General features: G+C 40.0%; 1 protein-coding gene across 1 annotated transcript in view; it reads left to right on the top strand.

Annotated features, from left to right (window-relative positions):
* The window catches only part of KLHL32 (kelch like family member 32), a 229,614-nt gene that overhangs the window by 135,362 nt on the left and 73,810 nt on the right, over nt 1-20,442 (top strand). The window contains exon 6 of the mRNA XM_024759311.1: nt 11,734-11,949. Within this exon, the coding sequence (XP_024615079.1) occupies nt 11,734-11,949 (216 nt within the window). The remainder of the gene's footprint in view (nt 1-11,733; nt 11,950-20,442) is intronic.

The following is a 20,442-nucleotide window of genomic DNA, read 5'->3' as shown; positions in this document are numbered from 1 at the left end:
CCTTCCTAGACATTTCCCCGACCCCTTTTCTCACTCTCTCTCCCCAAATCTCCTTTAGAGCAGGCTGCCGACCTTTTCCTTGCTGCCTTTCGAGGGACACGTGCTCAGGCCCTGGGAAATGACTGCTTATCTGTGTCGTTAGTTCAGCTTCAGGTACTGTGGCCTCAGCCCCATACACTGAGTATAATGTTTGCCCACTTCAGAGTCTGCGATGAGGGACTGGGGTCATGCATCTTGTTCTGCTGTAAGAATATATTTATGCAGGTCAGAGTCATTTCTTTCTTCACTCAAATGTGTACTCTGTATCAGTGGTTCTTAAACTTGACTGTGTGTGGAATCACCTGAACAGCTGGTTAAAGCAGACTGCTGGGCCCTACCCATAGAGTTTCTGATTCAAGAGGTCTGAGGAGGAGCCTGAGAATCTGTATCCTAACAAGTTCCCAGGTAATGCTGATGTTAGTGGTCTGGGGACCACAGTTTGAGAACCACTGCTTCAGATGCTCTTGCCACCTCAATTCACATCAGTTACCAGCCTGTTAAGTCACTGATATTCAGATTTTGAAAGTGTCATAATATCTAGATAAATTTGAACTGGTCATGGGCTTCCCTGGTGGCGCAGTGGTTGAGAATCTGCCTGTCAATGCAGGGGACACGGGTTCGAGCCCTGGTCTGGGAAGATCCCACATGCCACGGAGCAACTAGGCCCGTGAGCCACAGTTACTGAGTCTGCGCCTCTGGAGCCTGTGCTCCGCAACAAGAGAGGCCGCGATAGTGAGAGGCCCACGCACCGCGATGAAGGGTAGCCCCCACCTGCCGAAACTAGAGAAAGCCCTCGCACAGAAACGAAGACCCAACACAGCCATAAATAAAAAAAAAAAAAAAAAAAAAAAAAAATTGAACTGGTCCCAGTTATAAATATATGAAAAATTTACATTATATATAAATATGTAAAATATTGATATTATATATCCCGCATAACATCCAAAATATAAAAAGCCAAAACAATGAAGACTTGAAACAGAAAACCTTACCAGTCTTCATTCTTATGTATAATAATGATTAAGACGAAAGTCTATGTGGATAACTGAGAGATTATTGAAATTCTGCAGAATTGGGCTAATTTTCAGCAGCTGACTTTGGGTAGCAGCACTAAGTAAGGGAATATACCAGAATTACGTCCAGGCTGTACTGTTCTTTAAAAAAATTTTAACCTGATTTTGCCTCTCATCGTTCAAAAAAGGTTTGTGATTATTGCAATTTTCGTTTTAAAGCTCCAGTTGCTCAGACGGACTATTTTTGATTAAAGAAAGAAAAGTATACATTAATTTCCTCTTTATAGTCCATAATGCAGTGGTAATCACCTGATGTGCTGAGACAGCTCTAGTAAACTTTGCAATAGCATTTTGTAGCACATCGTGACTGGGGCCAGAATTATTAGTTGTTGATGATGGCTGTGTCTCTGTGCTTCCTTCATACTGGATTTCCAGCTTACTAGAGACTTTCCCAAGGAACAATATAAAATTATTCATGAGCCTTGGATATTATGAATACAGTTGATTATGAAAATGTACTAGTAACCTAATTGTAGAATTCCTCTGTTATACAGCACAAATATATTTAAACAGGCCTTCAAAGACTCCAAGAATTAGAGCATGCTGGGTTTTTTTCTTGTATTTTTGGATTGCTGCTAATGTTTTGTTTTAGTTTAATCACACTGTATCATATGCATATTTGTATCAATACATGAATATATAGTTGCATTCAACTGTCCAGATATGTTTGTTTGTATACAAATATAACTATATCTCTATATTTATACAAATAAAAATACCTGGTTTTACATTATTTTATCATATCACAAATAATCTGGCCTGCATTGTCAATGATTTGCTCACTTTTTCTTCCATAACTGTTAGATTTTATCCCATCAACTCTAATATAAGATATTATGGAGAAAACTTACAGGTCCCTTTATGTACATGATATGCATGATGACTTTTTTCCTACATAATTCATCCCGAGGTTTTGGGTTTTGTTTATTTGTTTGTTTCAACATGTTCCAAAGGGCCAGCCCTTCACCACACATCCACAACAAAGCCCTTTACGTTGCTCTCTCTAGTCCTGGAGTGCAGTCCTTTTCTGCAGCACCAGGTCGTGTAGTCATGTAATACCTTGATTTATAACTAGGTTGTAATCCAACTAGGAAACAGGTAGAATCACAACTGGGTATGGTGCCTTGGATATTAATGGCTTGGCTCAGAAGTGGAATTTCTAAAGCTGTATACACTCTTTTTTGCCTTAATTATGCATTCATTAAAAGCTTTTATACCCAACAGAATAAAGTAAATATTTTTTGATCTCCATAGTGTGCTCCCAGAATGTAGATTTGCACAGCAGGGTCTTGATAATCTGAATAAATTGTATTTCTCCAAGGAGTTTATCTTTCAAATAAGGTCATAAAGAAATGCAGCTCCTCCATCCTTAGATTTCTCTGTGTGTCTTTTCTGCTGTGTGTAATATAGAACATGGGAACCAGAGTACATTATAGTAATACATACTTGGTGATGGTCCAGTATAATGTCTCAATCTATTCTCCTTTTTTTATCTCTGGTGAAGTGTCTTTTAAGTACAAAAGAAATGAATGATGTTACACAACAACTTTGATTTTTGCTGTTATTTGTAGAAAAACAAAGTCCACATTAGACATTCAGTGTTTTCTTCTCTTTACCCTATCAGTGAGTAAAATTTGTGGAATATGCAAAGCTATAGCTTAAGCACTGTTGGTAGTATTTTTAAAAGGGAATAATAATAATGAGACAGCTACTGTATGTTGAGCATCTACTATGTGGAAGGTACTTGACACATGTTTTTGGAAATCCTTATCACAGATCACCTTTCCGATTTTTCTAATGAGATGTTAATCTCTTGCTGGGGCTATCCATATGTGTCAGCTTCAAATCACGTGCTTTCCTAAAATCTGTTGACTTTAAATGAAGGAGACCACTTTTGATGAGCGGGCCTCATCCAATCAGTTGAAGTCCTTAGGAATAAAAACTGAGACTTCCTGAAGAAGAAGGAATTGTGCCTCAAGACTGTAACACAGAAATGCTGCCTGAATTTCCAGCCAGCGAGCCTGATCTACAAATCTGTGACTCAAGACTGTACCTTCAACTCCTGCCTGAGATACCAGCCAGCTGACCTGCTGTACACATTTGCCAGCCCACACAATCTTGTGAGCCAATTCCTTAAAATCTGTCTCTCTGTGTATCTCCTATTTTTCTGGAGAGCCTTGACTGATACACTAATGAAATTATTTTAACAACTCTTTAAAACAAAAAAAATCATGTGCTTTTTCTACAACTCCAGACTAAGCATGCAGCCAGTTCCTTGTCTCCACACTTACAGCCTAGTGAAAGCGACAGGGAAAATATAAAATTATAAACTCAAATAAACATGCACAACAAGTTGAACTTATAATCTTTCTGAGTCATAAAGAATAAAATGACAATACACCTGCTATCGAATGGTAGCCCCAAGACAGCATACAGTTGTGAAGAGTTTAGGCAATAGCTATTTCTTTTCTCTCTCTCTCTTTCTGGGCTGCCATATTTATTTCCAGAGTGGCTAACGTTCTAGGCGTTTTTAATATTTAAAGATTAAAATATTTAATCAATTTATTTAATATTTACTATTCAAATATTTAAAATAGTTGAATAATTTTAGAGGAGGAGGAGAATCCATGTTTTCCTGTAAAACTAAGAAGTAAAGGCAATAAAAGTTGACTTTTTAAAGGTCTGATATTCTTTCTTATCTACCCACTATCCATCCATCAAAATTTATAAAGTGCTCTTTGTGAAGACTGAGAGGAAGATCTAAAGAAGTACAGATACAGTCTGTACTTTTATACACAACTAGGGGAGAAAGTATGTAACCAGTGGCAAAGGGTTAAGTAAATATTCAAGTATACAAGTAGCTCCTGAAATGAGAAGTCAGAAGAAGGAACAATACTTCCCGCTGGAGTGGTCTGTCTTGCTTAGGAAGAGGAATCTAATTCCGGTTGTCGTCTTCCTCCCCAACACTGATAATGCTTGATATACTTTTGGCAAACAGCATAGACATTTATATATTTCTGGTTATCACTAAATACAAAGAGAAGTAAGGTTCCTTTTTGACATTCTAAGAAGGAAAGAAAAATCAACATGTAAAAAGACAGGAGACCCGAGATTCACTGTGGAAGCCAGGCCTGATGCATCTGGCACCACAAGTGGGTGTTCCCCCATGTTAACCAATTATATAAAAGCCCTGATGGGTAGTTAGCATCAAGAGAGAATTTTCTAAGTTCAGATCAAATATTTGAGAGCACCATTCTCACTTAATTGTGAGCAATCTGTTCATTTTGCCCAACTGTAAAATGAGACCTATACCCAAACTGTCATTTCCTCTTTCCATTTGAAGTCATGGGGGTGCTTTTTACAAAAACAAAAAACAACTTTTTAAAAACATGTTGCTTTTTAAAATTCATAATCCAACAAATACTTTTTGTTTGTGGTGGGGCGGGTTGCCCGGGCTTCTCACTTTTGTGGCCTCTCCCGCTGCGGAGCACAGGCTCTGGACGCGCAGGCTCAGTGGCCATGGCTCACGGGGCCCAGGCACTCCGCGGCACGTGAGATTCTCCTGGACCGGGGCACGAACCCGCGTCCCCTGCATCGGCAGGCGGACTCTCAACCACTGTGCCACCAGGGAAGCCCCAGCAAATACTTTTTAAATTACAATCTGTGATAAAGCATTGTGATTGGCATTGTACAGGATACCAAAAACATAAGATGTGAAACCTTCTTACTAGTTTACTAGGAATGTTTTTACTTATTGGAAGATAACATGCACGAATAGCTTAGTGACAAGTTCGTTGGTATGTGACAGGAGACTTGAAGTGGGAAGCATTAGGACTTACTGATAAAGGGCTTCAGATTTATTATGTCTAACTTGGTACTTGGTCTCTATAAGCAGCCAGTACAATAGTTTTATTTAACTTTTGGTTAACATTGCTAAAAATCAGATCATGCTGATTTGATTATATGCAGACTCCCTGTATCAGGTTATTTTGAATCTATTTGGGAATAGTTTTGTTTTTTTTTTTTAATTAATTAATTATCTTTGACGGCATTGAGTCTTCGTTGCTGCGTGCGGGCTTTCTCAAGTTGCGGTGAGTGGGGGCTACTCTTTGTTGCAATGCATGGGCTTCTCATTGCAGTGACTTCTTTTGTTGCAGAGCACAGGCTCTAGGCGCGTGGGATTCAGTAGTTGTGGCACGTGGGCTCAGTAGTTGTGGTTCATGGGCTCTAGAATGCAGGCTCAGTAGTTGTGGCGCACGGGCTTAGTTGCTCCGCGGCACGTGGGATCTTCCTGGACCAGGGCTCGAAGCAGTGTCCCCTGCGTTGGCAGGCAGATTCTTAACCACTGTGCCACCAGGGAAGTCCCAGGAATAGTTTTTAAAAAAAGATTTCTTGACTTCTGTAGCAAGGGTGACTTCTCATTTAGAGGACTCCTCAGAATGTGATGTAATATCAACATTTTATAATAGAACTTCAAGTTTCATGCATGCTATTACATGAGAGGCATAGAAATCACTATCTCTCCTGACCATCTTTATCTGTAGTGAAGTATTGACATGTGGTAATGGAGGTGACATTTTGAAGGGGGTATAAGTGAAGAGCATCAATAATTGGAAAAGAAGGGTTATAATTATAACAGTGAAACACAGCATTGTCAAAATAGTCACATCTTTTGAGTGTTATTACCTAGAAAAAATGTGGAATCCTGTTCAATTTGGTTATCTTAGAAGGGGGGAGGAGGGAATTCAGGAAATCAAAATGGCATTTACTTTTATTTTGACCTTGAGAGAGGTTTCTTATTATCTTGAGCATAGGTCATAGTTTTCCATTCTTATAGTACAGGTTGCTGATGCTTATTTTTGTTTTGTAAGTTAGTAATGTTCTCAGAATTACATGAGCCAACAAGAGAAACAGGTGTTATTAAGGCCATGTTTTGCGTGGGTATCCTTAGTATTAAAGCGTCTTCATCAGATTTCCTAATCTTGTCAGTTTAACAAGGACTCTTAGATTTGAGGAAGAGTATTTGTGGGGCAGATTTTGGGGATAGTCTACAGTAGATGCAGTCACAAGATGACAGATATTTTCTGTGTTCCACATAATTCCCCTGCCGGGGCTATGATTAAACTGCAGTGCTGGATGGTCAAGGGGCTACTGACAGGCTGGGACACAGCATGGGTGTGACTGAAACTAAGATAGACTATGTATTAGAAATATGCATTATTGATTCTCAGCTTGTATCACTGTTGGCACACATCAACATGTCTCTAGGCTGTGGCATACATGAGCTAGGCTGTGGGTTATGTGCAGTGAACATGCAGACCTCAGCTATAAGGCTGCACCATTTTCTCCCATTCAAGAAAGTGTATTAGAATGTAAGTGAGTCTGGGGGACATTGGTTCAGGGATAGGCTTAAATCTTCTCTAACCTTTCTTTATAATATAAAGAGAGTCTTGTATGGAGTTTCATCACTAATTATTAGTACTTGCTTAATTGGGATATTGAAAGACTCTTGCTAATACAGTGGCCAGTCACTCAGCTACAGATGAGAACCCCACCAGGAGACATCCATCACAAAGGTGGACTTTTTTGCCTCCCCTGGTTTGGTAAAAGGGCCATAGGGTTTACCTACTCCCCCAAATTGCCCTACTTCCTCCCACTCATGTCCTCACCACACAATAATTTGCCTCACAAAAGTAATTACATTTGAATGTAAGCCAAAATAAAATAGTATTTCCCTTTCTTGTGCTTTCTTTTCCCTACCATATTCAATAGTTAATCTGGGGAATAACCATTTTAATTAATTAGAGAAATAGGCCACACCAAAAGACTGAATTTGGGGAATATATAAGGTTTAAGAATTATTGCACTTGGAAAACTGGTGTTTATTTTATTCCATAGCTGGTATAGTATTGGGGACACATTTTATGGTTCTTCTGTTATTTACCTTGTCGTTCACACTATAGGAAACAAATAGAAGGGAAGAGAAAAGCCAAATAGCCCTAAACCAGAGGAAAATAAACACTATTTAAAAAGATTCCCGAAAGAACAACAATGTATGCACCATAATTCTGAATAGAAACGAAATTTCAAGTGAGAAGCAGTGTGACAGAAATGAAACCTTTTTAGAAAAAGAAAAGAAAAAGATTTTCCTTTCACTCAAGAGAGTTTCTTGTTGCTGAGCTGTAACTTCAATTCAAAACCACTGCCTCTACCTGGGCACTTGGATTTCTGCGTCACAGAATGTAAGAGAAGGGAGACAATCTCATAACTAGAACAAGGAGAAGATGCAAGTTTGCAAAAAATAAGTTCGATGTGGGCATGTTGAGTTCAGTATAGCTGTGGAATATCCAAGAGAAGATGTCCTCTTATCGGCAGTTGGGAAAATGAATTCAGAGCTTAGGAGAGAGATTTGGGCTAATAAAATAGATGTGAGAGGCATTAACATGTAATCAGTGTACAACTCAATTGCATGGTTTTTACTCTGGCTATGCTCCTTTTCCCTGATTTAATGGTGCAGCTTACTTAAGACTTTGATATCTAAAGGGACAGATTCTCTATTTTGACCTCCTTGCATCAGTGATGAATCAGGGATTATGGATGCCAAACAACAATGTTCAAATGTACTTTATTGTTCCTTGCCTGCCAAATCTACTGTCTGCTTTCCCTGTGCCAAGCCGTGCGGTAAGTGCTCTTGATTCATTATCTCCACAATGACCCTATGAACTGGGTGAACTCTCCATTTCGTAAATGGGGAATAACAGAGGATCAGTGACTGACCCAGGGTCATAGCCAATGATAAGAATTTGCACTGGATTTGAACCAGGTCTACCTGATTCTATGGCCTTTGCTCTTCTCCACAAACCTGGGTTGCCTCCAAGTGCCTATGGCTGTTGACAGTTTGTTCTGTTCCTGAATACAATTGTTCTTTCTCTTTCTTTGATATATAAAAGATTTCTTTCAAAAGAGTCTAGAAATATACACAAAAGCATTAATAGTGATTATCTCTGCATGGGGAAATATGAATCATTTTTGTTTTCTTTTCCATACTTTGTACTTCCTGAATTTTATGAAATGGACAAATTTATTACTTTTTATAACCAGAAACATAATGGCACTACTTTCATAACAGTGATGCTTTTTTTTCCATGCAGAGTATTACGGGTGAGCATTTAATGCAGTTTAACCATTGCTTCCCACCTCCTTAATCACATTAATGGGAATCCTTAAAAGCATCATTATTGGTGATTATTTTGCTTGCATATGGTCTTAGCCAAAAGAACAAGAAGTGATGATTTTGCTTAAGACTCACATAAACACATTGGCTCCAGTACGAGGAACGTATATTGTGGTATCAAGACCTCAATGGAGGTTTTCTTTTTTCCCCCAACTCCCCAGTTTACACAGTGTAACTACTGAGGCGCTAAGTATGCATGGCAAGGGGAACGGAAACCTTTGACATACATAAAAAGCACAGGAGATTTGGGGAAATTATGTTTTTAAGCAGAAGAGAGGAGAAATGAAAAGGTAAAGATAGGGAGCAGACTTTTAAAAAAATTATTTATTTTTGGCTGTGTTGGGTCCTCATTGCTGTGTACGGGCTTTCTCTAGGTGCAGCGAGCAGGGGCTACTCTTTGTCGTGGTGCGCGGGCTTCTCATTGTGGTGGTTTCTCTTGTTGCGGAGCGTGAGCTCTAGGCGCATGGGCTTCCGTAGTTGTGGCTCGCCGGCTCTAGAGCGCAAGCTCAGTAGTTGTGGCGCACGGGCTTAATTGCTCTGGGTCATGTGGGATCTTCCCACATCAGGGCTCAAACCTGTGTCCCCTGCTTTGGCAGGCGGGTTCTTTACCACTGCACCACCAAGAAGTCCAGGAGCAGACTTTTAACAGCTGTTTTTCTTGTACACGGGTATGTGTCAGTTCAGTTCCCCTTTGCTCTTCACTTAGCCATTGACACTTGTGCATTTAGCCTTAGTTCTCCACTAATATCAAATGCTGTGTTAGATTGGGTTTGGGAGTTATATAAAATTATACCCTTAGGAAGCAAAAACATTTCAGGACTGTGGAAGCAGGCATTAAATAATTACATTCAAAAGAAACAGCAGAAAAGAAGCACACTTTTTAAAATTCTGTATTAAATTAAATTAATTCTCCGGTTGTCTGCAGTTTTGAATTGGCCTGTATTTAAGTTGCAGGCTTCTAATCAGAAGAAACCCAGTGTCTCTATACAAAGATATAAAGTTGCTTAATAAAGAATATTTGATTGCTGCTATATAATCCAGCCCCAAACTCATAGACGTATACGTCTTTTTGACAGAACAAGTGGGGAAAAAAACACTGTTCCTCAGCTGTGCCTGTCCACCTTTTACTTTACAGAGCTTGCTTGTTTCCGCCTCTGTATGCTCATCGTTCTGTGTGATGCGGCTGGGCGCTGCCCTAGGACCTTGAACCAGGGCTTGTGCATGCGCCCAGGGTACCTGAAAGGCACTGACATCGCTCCCCGACCCCCATCACGCGTCTAGGGGACTGCAGAGTGACTTACTGGGACACTGAAATCGTATCCAGGGTCCTGGAGCAGTTAAACTGGCTTCGTAGATGTATTGACCAGAAATAACGTATTCATCCCGAGGAGATGGTCCTAAAGTTCGTTGTGGAAGCTCCATGTGCAAGGGTTACATCTTCTTTCCTCCCGTAGTAGAATTTACCAATAGGAAAAAGTAAGATTTGAAGAATAAGTTTAAACATTACTTGAAAAACCTGATGCTGGAGGCAAAATATGTAGTATTCCTTTGATAAAATCTGCTGGATGGGAAGCCCAGATATTTTAATTGAATGGCTATGAGTGGACCCTTAGAAATTTGAGTTGTAATGGATTTTAGTGGTCAACTGTGGTAAACTTCATTTTATAGATAAGTATTTATTCCTTTTCAATTGTGTTGGCCAGTGGAGCTATTAAGAGCCAAAATGTTATGGCTGATTCCTGAAATCATCTAGCTTGACTCCTGTTAGGAATGTAATTAAAGTGTCATATCCCACCAAAAGAAATAGAATCTAAAGTAAAACAAACAAACAAAAGAATCAGGTAGCTGTGGTGATGATGCAGCTGTTTCTCTAAGATCTGTTTTTACACTTTCTTCATTATACATTTCATTATTTAGAACAGCATCGTACAATAGAAACTTAATGGAAGCCACATGTTAATTTTACATTTTCTAGTAGCTGCATTAAAAGTAAAAAGAAACAGGTGAAATTAATGATAATATATTTATCCACTATATCCAGAATAATACCATTTCAACATACAATCAATGTAAAAATTATTAATGAGACATTTTATATTCTATTTTTCTTACTCCTTGCTTTCAGTATATATTTAACACTTACAGCACATCTCAAATCACACTAGCCACATTTCAAATGCCCAGTAGCCACATGTGGCTAGTGGTTACCATGTTGGACAGTGCCGATTTAGAACATATTCCTTTAAACCTTAAAATTTTATGGAAACAGATACATTAAAATAGAAAATAAAGATTTTAGAAAGAGTTCTTAATACTGTTAGATTACTAGAAAAAGGGATAAGTATGTTGAAAATACTTAATAAATCAATGGAGTAAAATAGCTATCTGATGGTATTCTGCATTCCTTAAGTTACTAGAAAATATTGTAATAATAATTGCAAGTTGAAAATGAGGGAAAACTAGGACACAGCCCACTCTCAATCTACTTGAAATAGGTAAGTTTTCTATCAACAAACCTGCATGCCCACTATGGTTCTTGCAGAGTTACAAGGCAAAGGTTTCACAGGTGTCCTGGCTCTCTGGGGGCATTATTTTAGAGCTCTGGCTCTGAGTTTGAGAACTTGTAGAAACAGGTAGAATCCCCCCACAATGAAGCATTGCTATAGAAACTCTTTGAAAAGATTTCATTGATTGCCTGAATTTTTGAGGCTAACAAAAAGCAAAGAACAATTATAAGTCGTCCATCTCAGGTGGATTCAATATAGAATTTATTCAGGACAGGAATCTGTGAGATGTCTTCATTTCCTGAGACTTTACATGTAAAAATCTTTGTTTTAGCTCATTAGGTCAGGATAGTTGTTAGCTCATTAAGTCAGGATAGGTTGTTTTTAACTCAGATTTGTACTTAATTTGAAGTTTTAGAAAAAGAGTAGGGCTATAGTTTTTGTCATCTAGTCATGGCTCCCACTCTACCTGCCCTCATATTATCTTCAGTAGAAAAAACTTACCACCTGAAAGCTGTAAAATATGGTAGACAAATCATTTTCTTTGGTAAAATGTTTCTAAAAAGTTGCAAAGTAACATTTTAGCCAGTAAAACCAGAAACCCCTTTCAGTCCCCATTTTAAGATGTCTTTAAGTATATTGGTTTTAAGAGGGGCAAAGTAAGGAAAAACGTTAAATTCTAGAACAACAGTTCCCTGCCCAGAGCCGTATAATTGTGGATGATGTTGATGTTGTTGTTTACATTATCAGTGGAGCGCAGTTCCCTCTCTCCCACTCCTGTCGTGCAGACTTGAGGGAGTCAGTCTGAATTTCTTGCTTGCTCTTTCTTGGATTGATTTCTAAGAGATCTTTTCTCCGTTTTTTTTTTTTTTTTTGGCACCAGGAATTAAATAGCTTTAATTACTTGGATCTGTACAGACTTGCTGACCTCTTTAACCTCACTTTGTTGGAGAAGGCAGTGATCGATTTCTTAGTGAAACATCTCTCTGAGCTCCTGAAGAGTCGCCCAGAAGACATTCTAACGCTCCCTTATTGTCTGCTTCAGGAGGTCCTGAAGAGCGACCGCCTGACCTCCTTGAGTGAACAGCAGATATGGCAGGTAAGGGCACTCTGCATGGGTCCTCTTTGGGCGTGAAGTCATGATTAAAAGGAATGATTAAATGTTAAAGGGTTGAGGAACGATGACAACTATTTTGTCTGGTTTGGTCCACATTGGAATCAAAGTCTTAGAAGTCAGTGTTCCGTGATGGGCAAGTAACTGGAGAACACCAGCCCTTGAGGCTTGAGGCCTCAGCCCACTCAGCTTAACTCAGGGAATCGCAGGTGAGATTCCTCACACCCTCACTGTGGTTTCCCAGAACCAAAGGTGGTTACATCAGAAAGAGTCAAGGGTTTTTATTCCCCTGCGAAACATAGTTACTTAAACTGAATATGAGAAGGATGGATTGTTAAAGTGGTATTTATGCCTATTTAAGACCAATGGAATCAGAATAAATTCTGGGCTTTCCTGGAAACAATTCAGAAACATTTCTTTGTTGCAGTAGAGAGCAGCTGGGACCTTAAATGAGAGGAAGCTTTCCTCCCTTAACAGTGGAAAAATCTCCCTCCTTAGTTCATTCTGCATTCATTGCTATTTTCCGAAGCCCTGCTTTTTCACCTGACATAGCATTCTTTTCAGACACCCTTTGCCTAGGGGACAGGAGGATGTTTTGTGTTTTCAATTTGATTATTCAATTGAAATCCATTTCTGCTCATCCCCAGTGACTATCCTTGAACAATCCACACAGTGTCTTTGGGAAACAGAGCCCATCTTCCACTGCTTCTTATACTGTCTGTCTTACTCTGAAGCAGTGGCTAAGCCATCCTGTTACTTCTAGGGTGCCATACTTTCAAGATTTCATGATCATTTGAAAAATATTTATATACAGAATACAAGGGAAAATATGAAGTCTTCTATTAGCTGATGAGACAATAAATACCTCGTGTCTTATCAAATGACATTCAGAGAATACTTTAATTCTGGACAAGATGGAGGCATAGGTAGCTGTTAATTATCACCATCTGATTCTACTGATTGCTAATTTTCCCGGTGCCTTTCTCTCTTTTTTTTTTTTTTTTTTTTTTTTTTGCGGTACGCGGACCTCTCAGTGTTATGGCCTCTCCCGTTGCGGAGCACAGGCTCTAGACGCACAGGCTCAGCAGCCGTGGCTCACAGGCCCAGCCGCTCCGCGGCATGTGGGATCTTCCCGGACCGGGGCACGAATCTGTGTCCCCTGCATCGGCAGGCGGACTCTCAACCACTGCGCCACCAGGGAAGCCCTCCCTTAGTTCTTTCTTTATCTTACTTTAATCAGCAACTTCCCTCTTCACTGTTGCTTCCACCAGTGAGGATAATAAAGCCTGCAGTGTACTGAGGGCCTTTCAGGACCCGGGCTCTTTGCAGACTTATTAACTTATCACAACAGGTCTGAAGGATGGTTCTTATCATTCCATCCTCCAGACAAGCAAAACGAGGCTTCAGTGTCTTGCCTCAGGGTTACAGAGCAGAGCCAGCCTTCACATCCAGCTTTGTTGACACTTGCCCTCATCTCTCCAGTATTCCACGCTGTCTTGAGAAGAAAATATCAGTGAAAAAATATAAGCCATAAATTATTTTCTGCTTTTTAGGTATTTCTCATAATGGTTGTTCAGGCAGAGGTCAAATGTGTTGGTGAGGGTGAGTTTTTGGTATGAATTTTAATTATCTGTGGAAAACACAAATCATCAGAATTACTCTGGTCAGCTCAAAGTGAGGAACTGCCAAATTTTTCTTTCCTTCCCAAAGGGAAAAACAGAGACTTAGAATGAATTCTGTATTTAATTATTTCTAACCTAATTGAGATGTGAGCCAACCGTCCTTGTGGCTTCTCTTCTTGTGGCACAGTTGAAGGCACTGCCCGATATCAACATGGTAATGTACAGATGTGTGAGTGGCCAAAAAATTCCATACTATTCACATAAGAGTTATCATAGGGCTTCCCTGGTGGTGTAGTGGTTGAGAGTCCCCCTGCCGATGCAGGGGACATGGGTTCATGCCCCGGTCTGGGAAAATCCCACATGCCGCGGAGCGGCTGGGCCCGTGAGCCATGGCCACTGAGCCTGCGCGTCTGGAGCCTGTGCTCCACAATGGGAGAGGCCACAACAGTGAGAGGCCCGCGTACCGCAAAAAAAAAAAAAAAAAAAAAAAAAAGAGTTATCATAATTGCCTCTCTAAATATGTTACTAATTTTATAATGTAGAATTTCAAAAGATGCTTTCTGCTGCAGGCAATTTTTTTTATACCTGCTCCTCAAGAAAGGATTAAAAAAGACTCACATAAATATTATCAATTTAATCATTCAGCAGGCAATAAGAAACGGTTTTTGCTTTATCTTAGTAAATAAGTAATTCCCTCACACTCAACCCAATAGATAAAAATCAAATCAGTCCAGTTATATTGCTTCAAGTATAGTTAAGTTCATCATTTTTGCTGAGGTTATACTAGTAATGCAATATACCATGGAAGAATCTAATATTCAGCCCAGGGTGCAGATTGGGTATGCCAGAGGATTAGTGTCAGGGTGCTTTATAGAAGTGAAACTTGATGGACAGGCTGGAGACAGATCTACAGAATCTCATTAAATTGCTGAATTGTTCATTACGGAATGTTCTCACTGTAATAAAGTGCTCATTGACTTTGACAAATCCCTGTCCCATGTCTTAAAGAAGAACAGTGAAACAAGGGGTGTTGGGGAGAAAAATGGAAATTGGCACAAAGTAGGACAAGTAATAGAAAAGCAGATGGAGGGGTAGTGCTGTTTGATTATGTGCAACTGGTAACTTATGTGAGAATGCAGCAAACATACACACACACATCTACTCATGTGGCTCTTCCACTATCTAATCTACTGATAATGTAATCTGAGATATTCCCTTTATTTGGCAAAAGGCCCAATATTTTACTATTCACCAGACTTCATGCAGTTTGGCTCTAAAGATGTGTCATAAGAACCCATCAAGTTATCCTCAGGGAACAAACTTTTTTTTTTTTTTTTTTTTAACTTTTTCCTGCTGTCCCTTATCCAGTCCCTTTCCTGCTAAAATGTGCTGCAGTCCATGATAACCATTCTGTGGATTTGGAAACCTATGAAATCCCCCAAGATCGTGCTTTTTGTCTCCTCTTTTTTTCCATCTGACCTTTTAAAACTTTATCTTGTGTCCTCTCTCACAGAAGCCTTCTTCATCCCCCCTAGACATTTTTTTTCTCCCTTCCATAGCCTGAAACTACTTGGTCTAATTCGTTAACTTCACTTTATATTCACAGGTAATGTAGATACTGCCCCATATACACACTTTTTTTTTAAACATCTTTATTGGAGTATAATTGCTTTACAGTGTTGTTTCTGCTGTATAAGAAAGTGAATCACCTGTACGTATACATATTCTCTCACTTCGTCCCAGCTTACCTTTCCCCCTCCCCGTGTCCTCAAGTCCGTTCTCTGCGTCTTTGTCTTTATTTCTGTCCTGCCTCTAGGTTCTTCAGAACCATTTTTTTTTTTTTGGATTCCATATATATATGTTAGCATATGGTATTTGTTTTTCTCTTTCTGACTTACTTCATTCTGTATGACAGACTCTACGTCCATCTACCTCACTACAAATAACTCAGTTTCATTTCCTTTTATGGCTGAAGTAATATTCCATTGGATATATGTGCCGCATCTTCTTTATCCATTCATCTGTAGATAGACACTTAGGCTGCTCCCATGTCCTGGCTATTGTAAATAGTGCTGCAGTGAACATTGTGGTACATGTGTCTTTTTGAATTATGGTTTTCTCAGGGTATATGCCCGGTAGTGGGATTGCTGCGTCATATGGTAGTTCTATTTTTAGCTTTTTAAGGAACCTCCATACTGTTCTCCATAGCATATACACACTTTGGATATATAAGGACAGAGAAGTCCCCTCAAAAAATTCTTTTCTAAAAAAGTTCAGTTCGATTCAGCTCAACAGTTTGGTCTTAGGGTTCAAGGCCAGCAATTTCTTAGGTTGCAGATGAAAGACACTACATTGGTTATTGGCCTCAAGGAAGGAGGAGACTAAAAAATGAGCAAATCAGCCGAGGAAGAAACATGGGGCATGAGGTCACTGGCATCCGTGACCTGGCAAATTTCCACCGTTGTATTTTGCTTTTGGGTTTTAGCTTTGACTTAGGATTTGGTTTCAACAGGGCCCTGTTAAATTTCTCTTGTTAGATTCAACGTATATTTTCAGACTACTGAGCCAGGGGGTACTGCTCTAAAACTTAGAGTGAAATCATGAAACTGTTCCATACCACTCCCACATATTAGGTCTGTTTTCATTTCATAGGAAGTGCTGGCTAATCTGTTTTTTCTCAGTAAAGTACATTCTCCGCCTTTTATATCTCAGGTTCTCCTTTCCGAGAATGAGGAGGAGATTACTTTCCATGAGAGTACAGTTTGTAGAAAAACCTGAATATAATGTAAATTCTTATATTTGCTAGCATAGGGAGAAAGTGTGGCTGTCCATCCATCAGTATTTATTGAGCACCTACTAAATGCCCCACACCATGGAATGTAAGGCAGGGTACAGGTGAGCTAACTCCATTTCCCTCTCCAGGTCTAACCCCAATTGGGAGGGATCCTTCTGATTTTAAACCATTATCTAGCTCTCTGGATTATTATTTTATCTCTGAAGAAGCAGAAACAAGAAGGACATTTAAAAATGAATAGTTTGTGAAAGTACAAATGGGTATTATGCTGGGCACAGTGTTAGAAGCCAGATCCTGGGGTAAAAAGCTTTATAAAAGTGTTCAATTATTAGGTTAAAGAGATTTATCTTAACTTTATTTCTGAATGTGGAGTTTTATTTACCTTTAATTATTAATCTATTAACTGCTTCCTACTTTTAGTGAAGAGGACTTCTCTTACTTTAAAAAAATTAATTAAAGATCAAGTAATTTTTGGCTGCGTTGGATCTTTGTTGCTTTGCGCGGGCTTTCTCTAGTTGCGGTGAGCGGGGGCTACTCTTCGTTGCTGTGCGTGGGCTTCTCATTGTGGTGGCTTCTCTTGTTGCGGAGCAAGGGCTCTAGGCGTGCAGGCTTCAGTAGTTGTGGCTCACAGGCTCTAGAGCGCAGGCTCAGTAATTGTGGCTCATGGGCTCTAGAGCGCAGGCTCAGTAGTTACGGCGCATGGGCTTAGCTGCTCTGCGGCATGTGGGATCTTCCGAGACCAGGGGTTGAACCCGTGTCCCCTGCATTGGCAGGCAGATTCTTAACCACTGCGTCACCAGGGAAGTCCTTATCTTTCTATTTTATAAGGATAGTACATATGTCAGTGATTTTCTTCCTTTATTAACCTTGGGTTGAGGGCTCCTCCTTATATTTTGAGTCTAACTTTGCCTGGACTTCAGTGGATAACAGGACCAAACAATTCAGTGGTCACATCACTGATGTCAGACAAGATCAGACCTTAGCATCTGTTAATAACACATTCACTTTATATCTCTAGAGACGTAAGTCACACACTGTTTAGAGTAGTCAACAACCTCAGATGCGGTGACTTTTTTTTTGACAGGCCCCTTCTGGGCTTTTATCTACTCCACAAACTACCCACCTTAGAGTTTGATTTAATCATTTTCCTCAAAAGGAGTCCCAGAAAGTGAACCCAAACAAAAAGCTACTATCCCTTTATAGTTGGAAAATAGAGGACACTAGTGACATACTCAGCTTTCGTCTTTTATCTCTTAGATGATAAACTGTCCCAAATGCACATCTGGCCAGGGAGAAGCAAGGACTTCAAACAGTACTGTGTGTCCAACAATACTATCATAATACTTCACATTTGAATATCACATCACAGTTTCCAGAGTGCTTCTTCATCTCGCATTGCTTTGCGCTCCTTTGCTTTGTGTCACAAATGGGAAACTGAAGTAACAAAGCTAGAAATCAAATTCACGTCTTTTAATTCTTGGGTTTTTCCCACTTTGGTCCACAGCTTCTAAATTCATAATAGAAGTGCAAAAATACTTGGGCGTGGTGGACAGAGAGGTGCATCAAATTAATCCCATGACTTTAAGAGAAATGAGGAAGGGTTTGACCATTCCTGTTCTCTGGTGTAGTACCTGCAGATTGAAGGGGTAATGGCCAGCTCTGCCTGCCTTCATGCCTGTGTCATGTTGCTAACTCTGACTCTTTGCTCCATGTGCTAAATTCAATCTTTCATTCATTTTAAAGAGTCATCGAGTGTCTACTCCAGCCAGTCGTGTGCTCTCAAGCACCGCTGCTGCTGCTGCGTGATGGGTTCTGGGCAGTCGGTTGCAGAAAGGTCCCATGTGGCCCTGCTATCATGGATCTTACAGAGTCTGATGTGGAACTTTCCATTTGCTATTCTTTCCCCCTGCGCCCGATTCCTTCCCAGTGGAGACTGACCTGTGCCAAATAGAGTAGTGATTTCCGTGCTAATTTAGGCCGTGTTGAAATGATATGGATGGATTGGAAAATGAAATCCTTTTGTTTGGACATTTCAACACCCCCCAGTGTCCCTTTGCCTTTTCTTCAGTGCTCTTTTCATTGGTAATTCTTGTTCATTGTATGTGCCTTCTAAACAGCTTTGCAAACCTTTGTCAATCCCTGTAGTAGAGTCCAAGCCTCAAAGAAATCAAACTGCAGGTGACCATTTAATCAAAAAATTCCGCTAAGTGGTGTCCTCATTCTTAATGCTAGGACCTTGGTAACTAGAAATGGCATAAAATACTGTGACCTGAGAACTCTCATTCCCTCATCCCCCCCACCCAAATTGCAATTTTTCATCATATCTGCACCCCTCCTCAGTTTAATTTCATATATGCATGTCTCATTACTATTTATTTATTTATTTTTTTGGAGAGGCACTTTCTGGGCTTCTTCATGATATCTCGTTTTATTTTTTTACTTACCATTCCTTAAAGTAATTAAATGTGTACCACTTCTCAATTTTCTTCCTGAAACTTCTGGCAGTCCCTCCCAGGTAGCTACAGTCTTTTCTACAAATGAGATGAGGATATCTCCATTTCCTTTTTACTAAATGTTAGTGAAGAGAATAAATAGTGGTTTGTTCACATCCCAAATAGTGCTGTGCCTGGAGGATGTTTGATCCTTGGAGCGCCCCCAGCTGGACACTGAGTGTGTCTGCTATTTCAGGGCTTGGTGCTCGGAGCTGCCAGAGTGTATATTTAGTCATTCGTCCTGATCTACACGCAGCTGATTCCTCTGGGAGGACTCATCCCTGAGGAGCTTGACTAGTGGCCTTGCTGTTTTTTGTCTGGAGCATGTGCCTTTGCGAGACACGTGACACATTTATTTCAGAGGGACTTTGCTCCAGCTGATCCTGTGTTGTCAAGTAGCTGTGAGGGGCAGTGATTATCAGAAAATACGGAGACCTGACTTGTATTTATGTGCTGCTGTTCCCATGAGTTAATAGTTCTTTTTCCTTCCTTTTTTTTTTTTTCTTAAACGAGCGCAACAGAACAACAAGGTGATTTATGAGATATAACATGTTTATGTTCTCTGCTTCTAATTTTCATTGTGATTCATGTTGTTTCCAGACTGATATTTTTGTTGTTGCTACTGTGAGAAGGAAAAATATGACTGGAAAACATTACTTATGCATTGGTAGCCGGCAGTAATATTGCTGCTACCTGGGTTATCAGGGATTTCAAAATAAAACCCAACTATATGCTAAACATGAGGTAGAAACCTCGAGGCTAGGCATAGAAGTTCATCAATAATAATAGCAGCAATGATAATTTTTACAGTCCTTAGAGAGCTTTATACTTTTTAAGCATTTTTGCACACATCTTCTCATTCAAGTCTCTCATCAGCCTCGTTAAGGTTGATAAGGCAAGTATTACCCGGATTTTAACAAGTGAGGAAATGGAAACTCACAGAGGATAAATGGTTGACTCCCTTCACAGTACGGTTTCAATGTGGGTCTCACTGTATTCTCTTCAAATACTCCAAATCTCTAAGAAAACAGAAACTCAAAGTACCTGATACATCTTCTCAAAAGTCAAAGTGGTCCTATTACTCTATAATGAGTGAACCAGCAGTATACGTTTCCTAACAAATTACCAATTTTCACTTTCACCTGTTGTGCAGCTCTGGGAAGTTGCAAAAATGACTCTAATAAAAGTCATACAAGAAAGTGTTGCTGAGGGTCTTTCTATATCAGAGCCTGGAAAATTGAGGCCCTAGATGGTTTGTTGAGAAGGAGTGAATGGCGAATTCTGGCAGAGGTAGGGAACCACTTTTCATTCCTTCAGGGTATAAAGTGATAAAGTATAAAGCAGGAAGAGAAAGCCCATAAGGGAGAATCACTTAAAAATCCGATCAAGAGGGCTTCCCTGGTGGCGCAGTGGTTGAGAGTCCGCCTGCCGATGCAGGGGACACGGGTTTGTGCCCCGGTCCGGGAAGATCCCACATGCCACTGAGCGGCTGGGCCCGTGAGCCATGGCCGCTGAGCCTGCGCGTCCGGAGCCTGTGCTCCGCAATGGGAGAGGCCACAACAGTGAGAGG

This window comes from Neophocaena asiaeorientalis, unplaced genomic scaffold (assembly GCF_003031525.2).
Source record: "Neophocaena asiaeorientalis asiaeorientalis breed wild unplaced genomic scaffold, Neophocaena_asiaeorientalis_V1.1 scaffold505, whole genome shotgun sequence".
Lineage (NCBI taxonomy): Eukaryota > Metazoa > Chordata > Mammalia > Artiodactyla > Phocoenidae > Neophocaena > Neophocaena asiaeorientalis.
The sequence above is the reverse complement of the archived record's forward strand: the minus strand, read 5'-3'. Positions and strand labels throughout refer to the sequence as shown.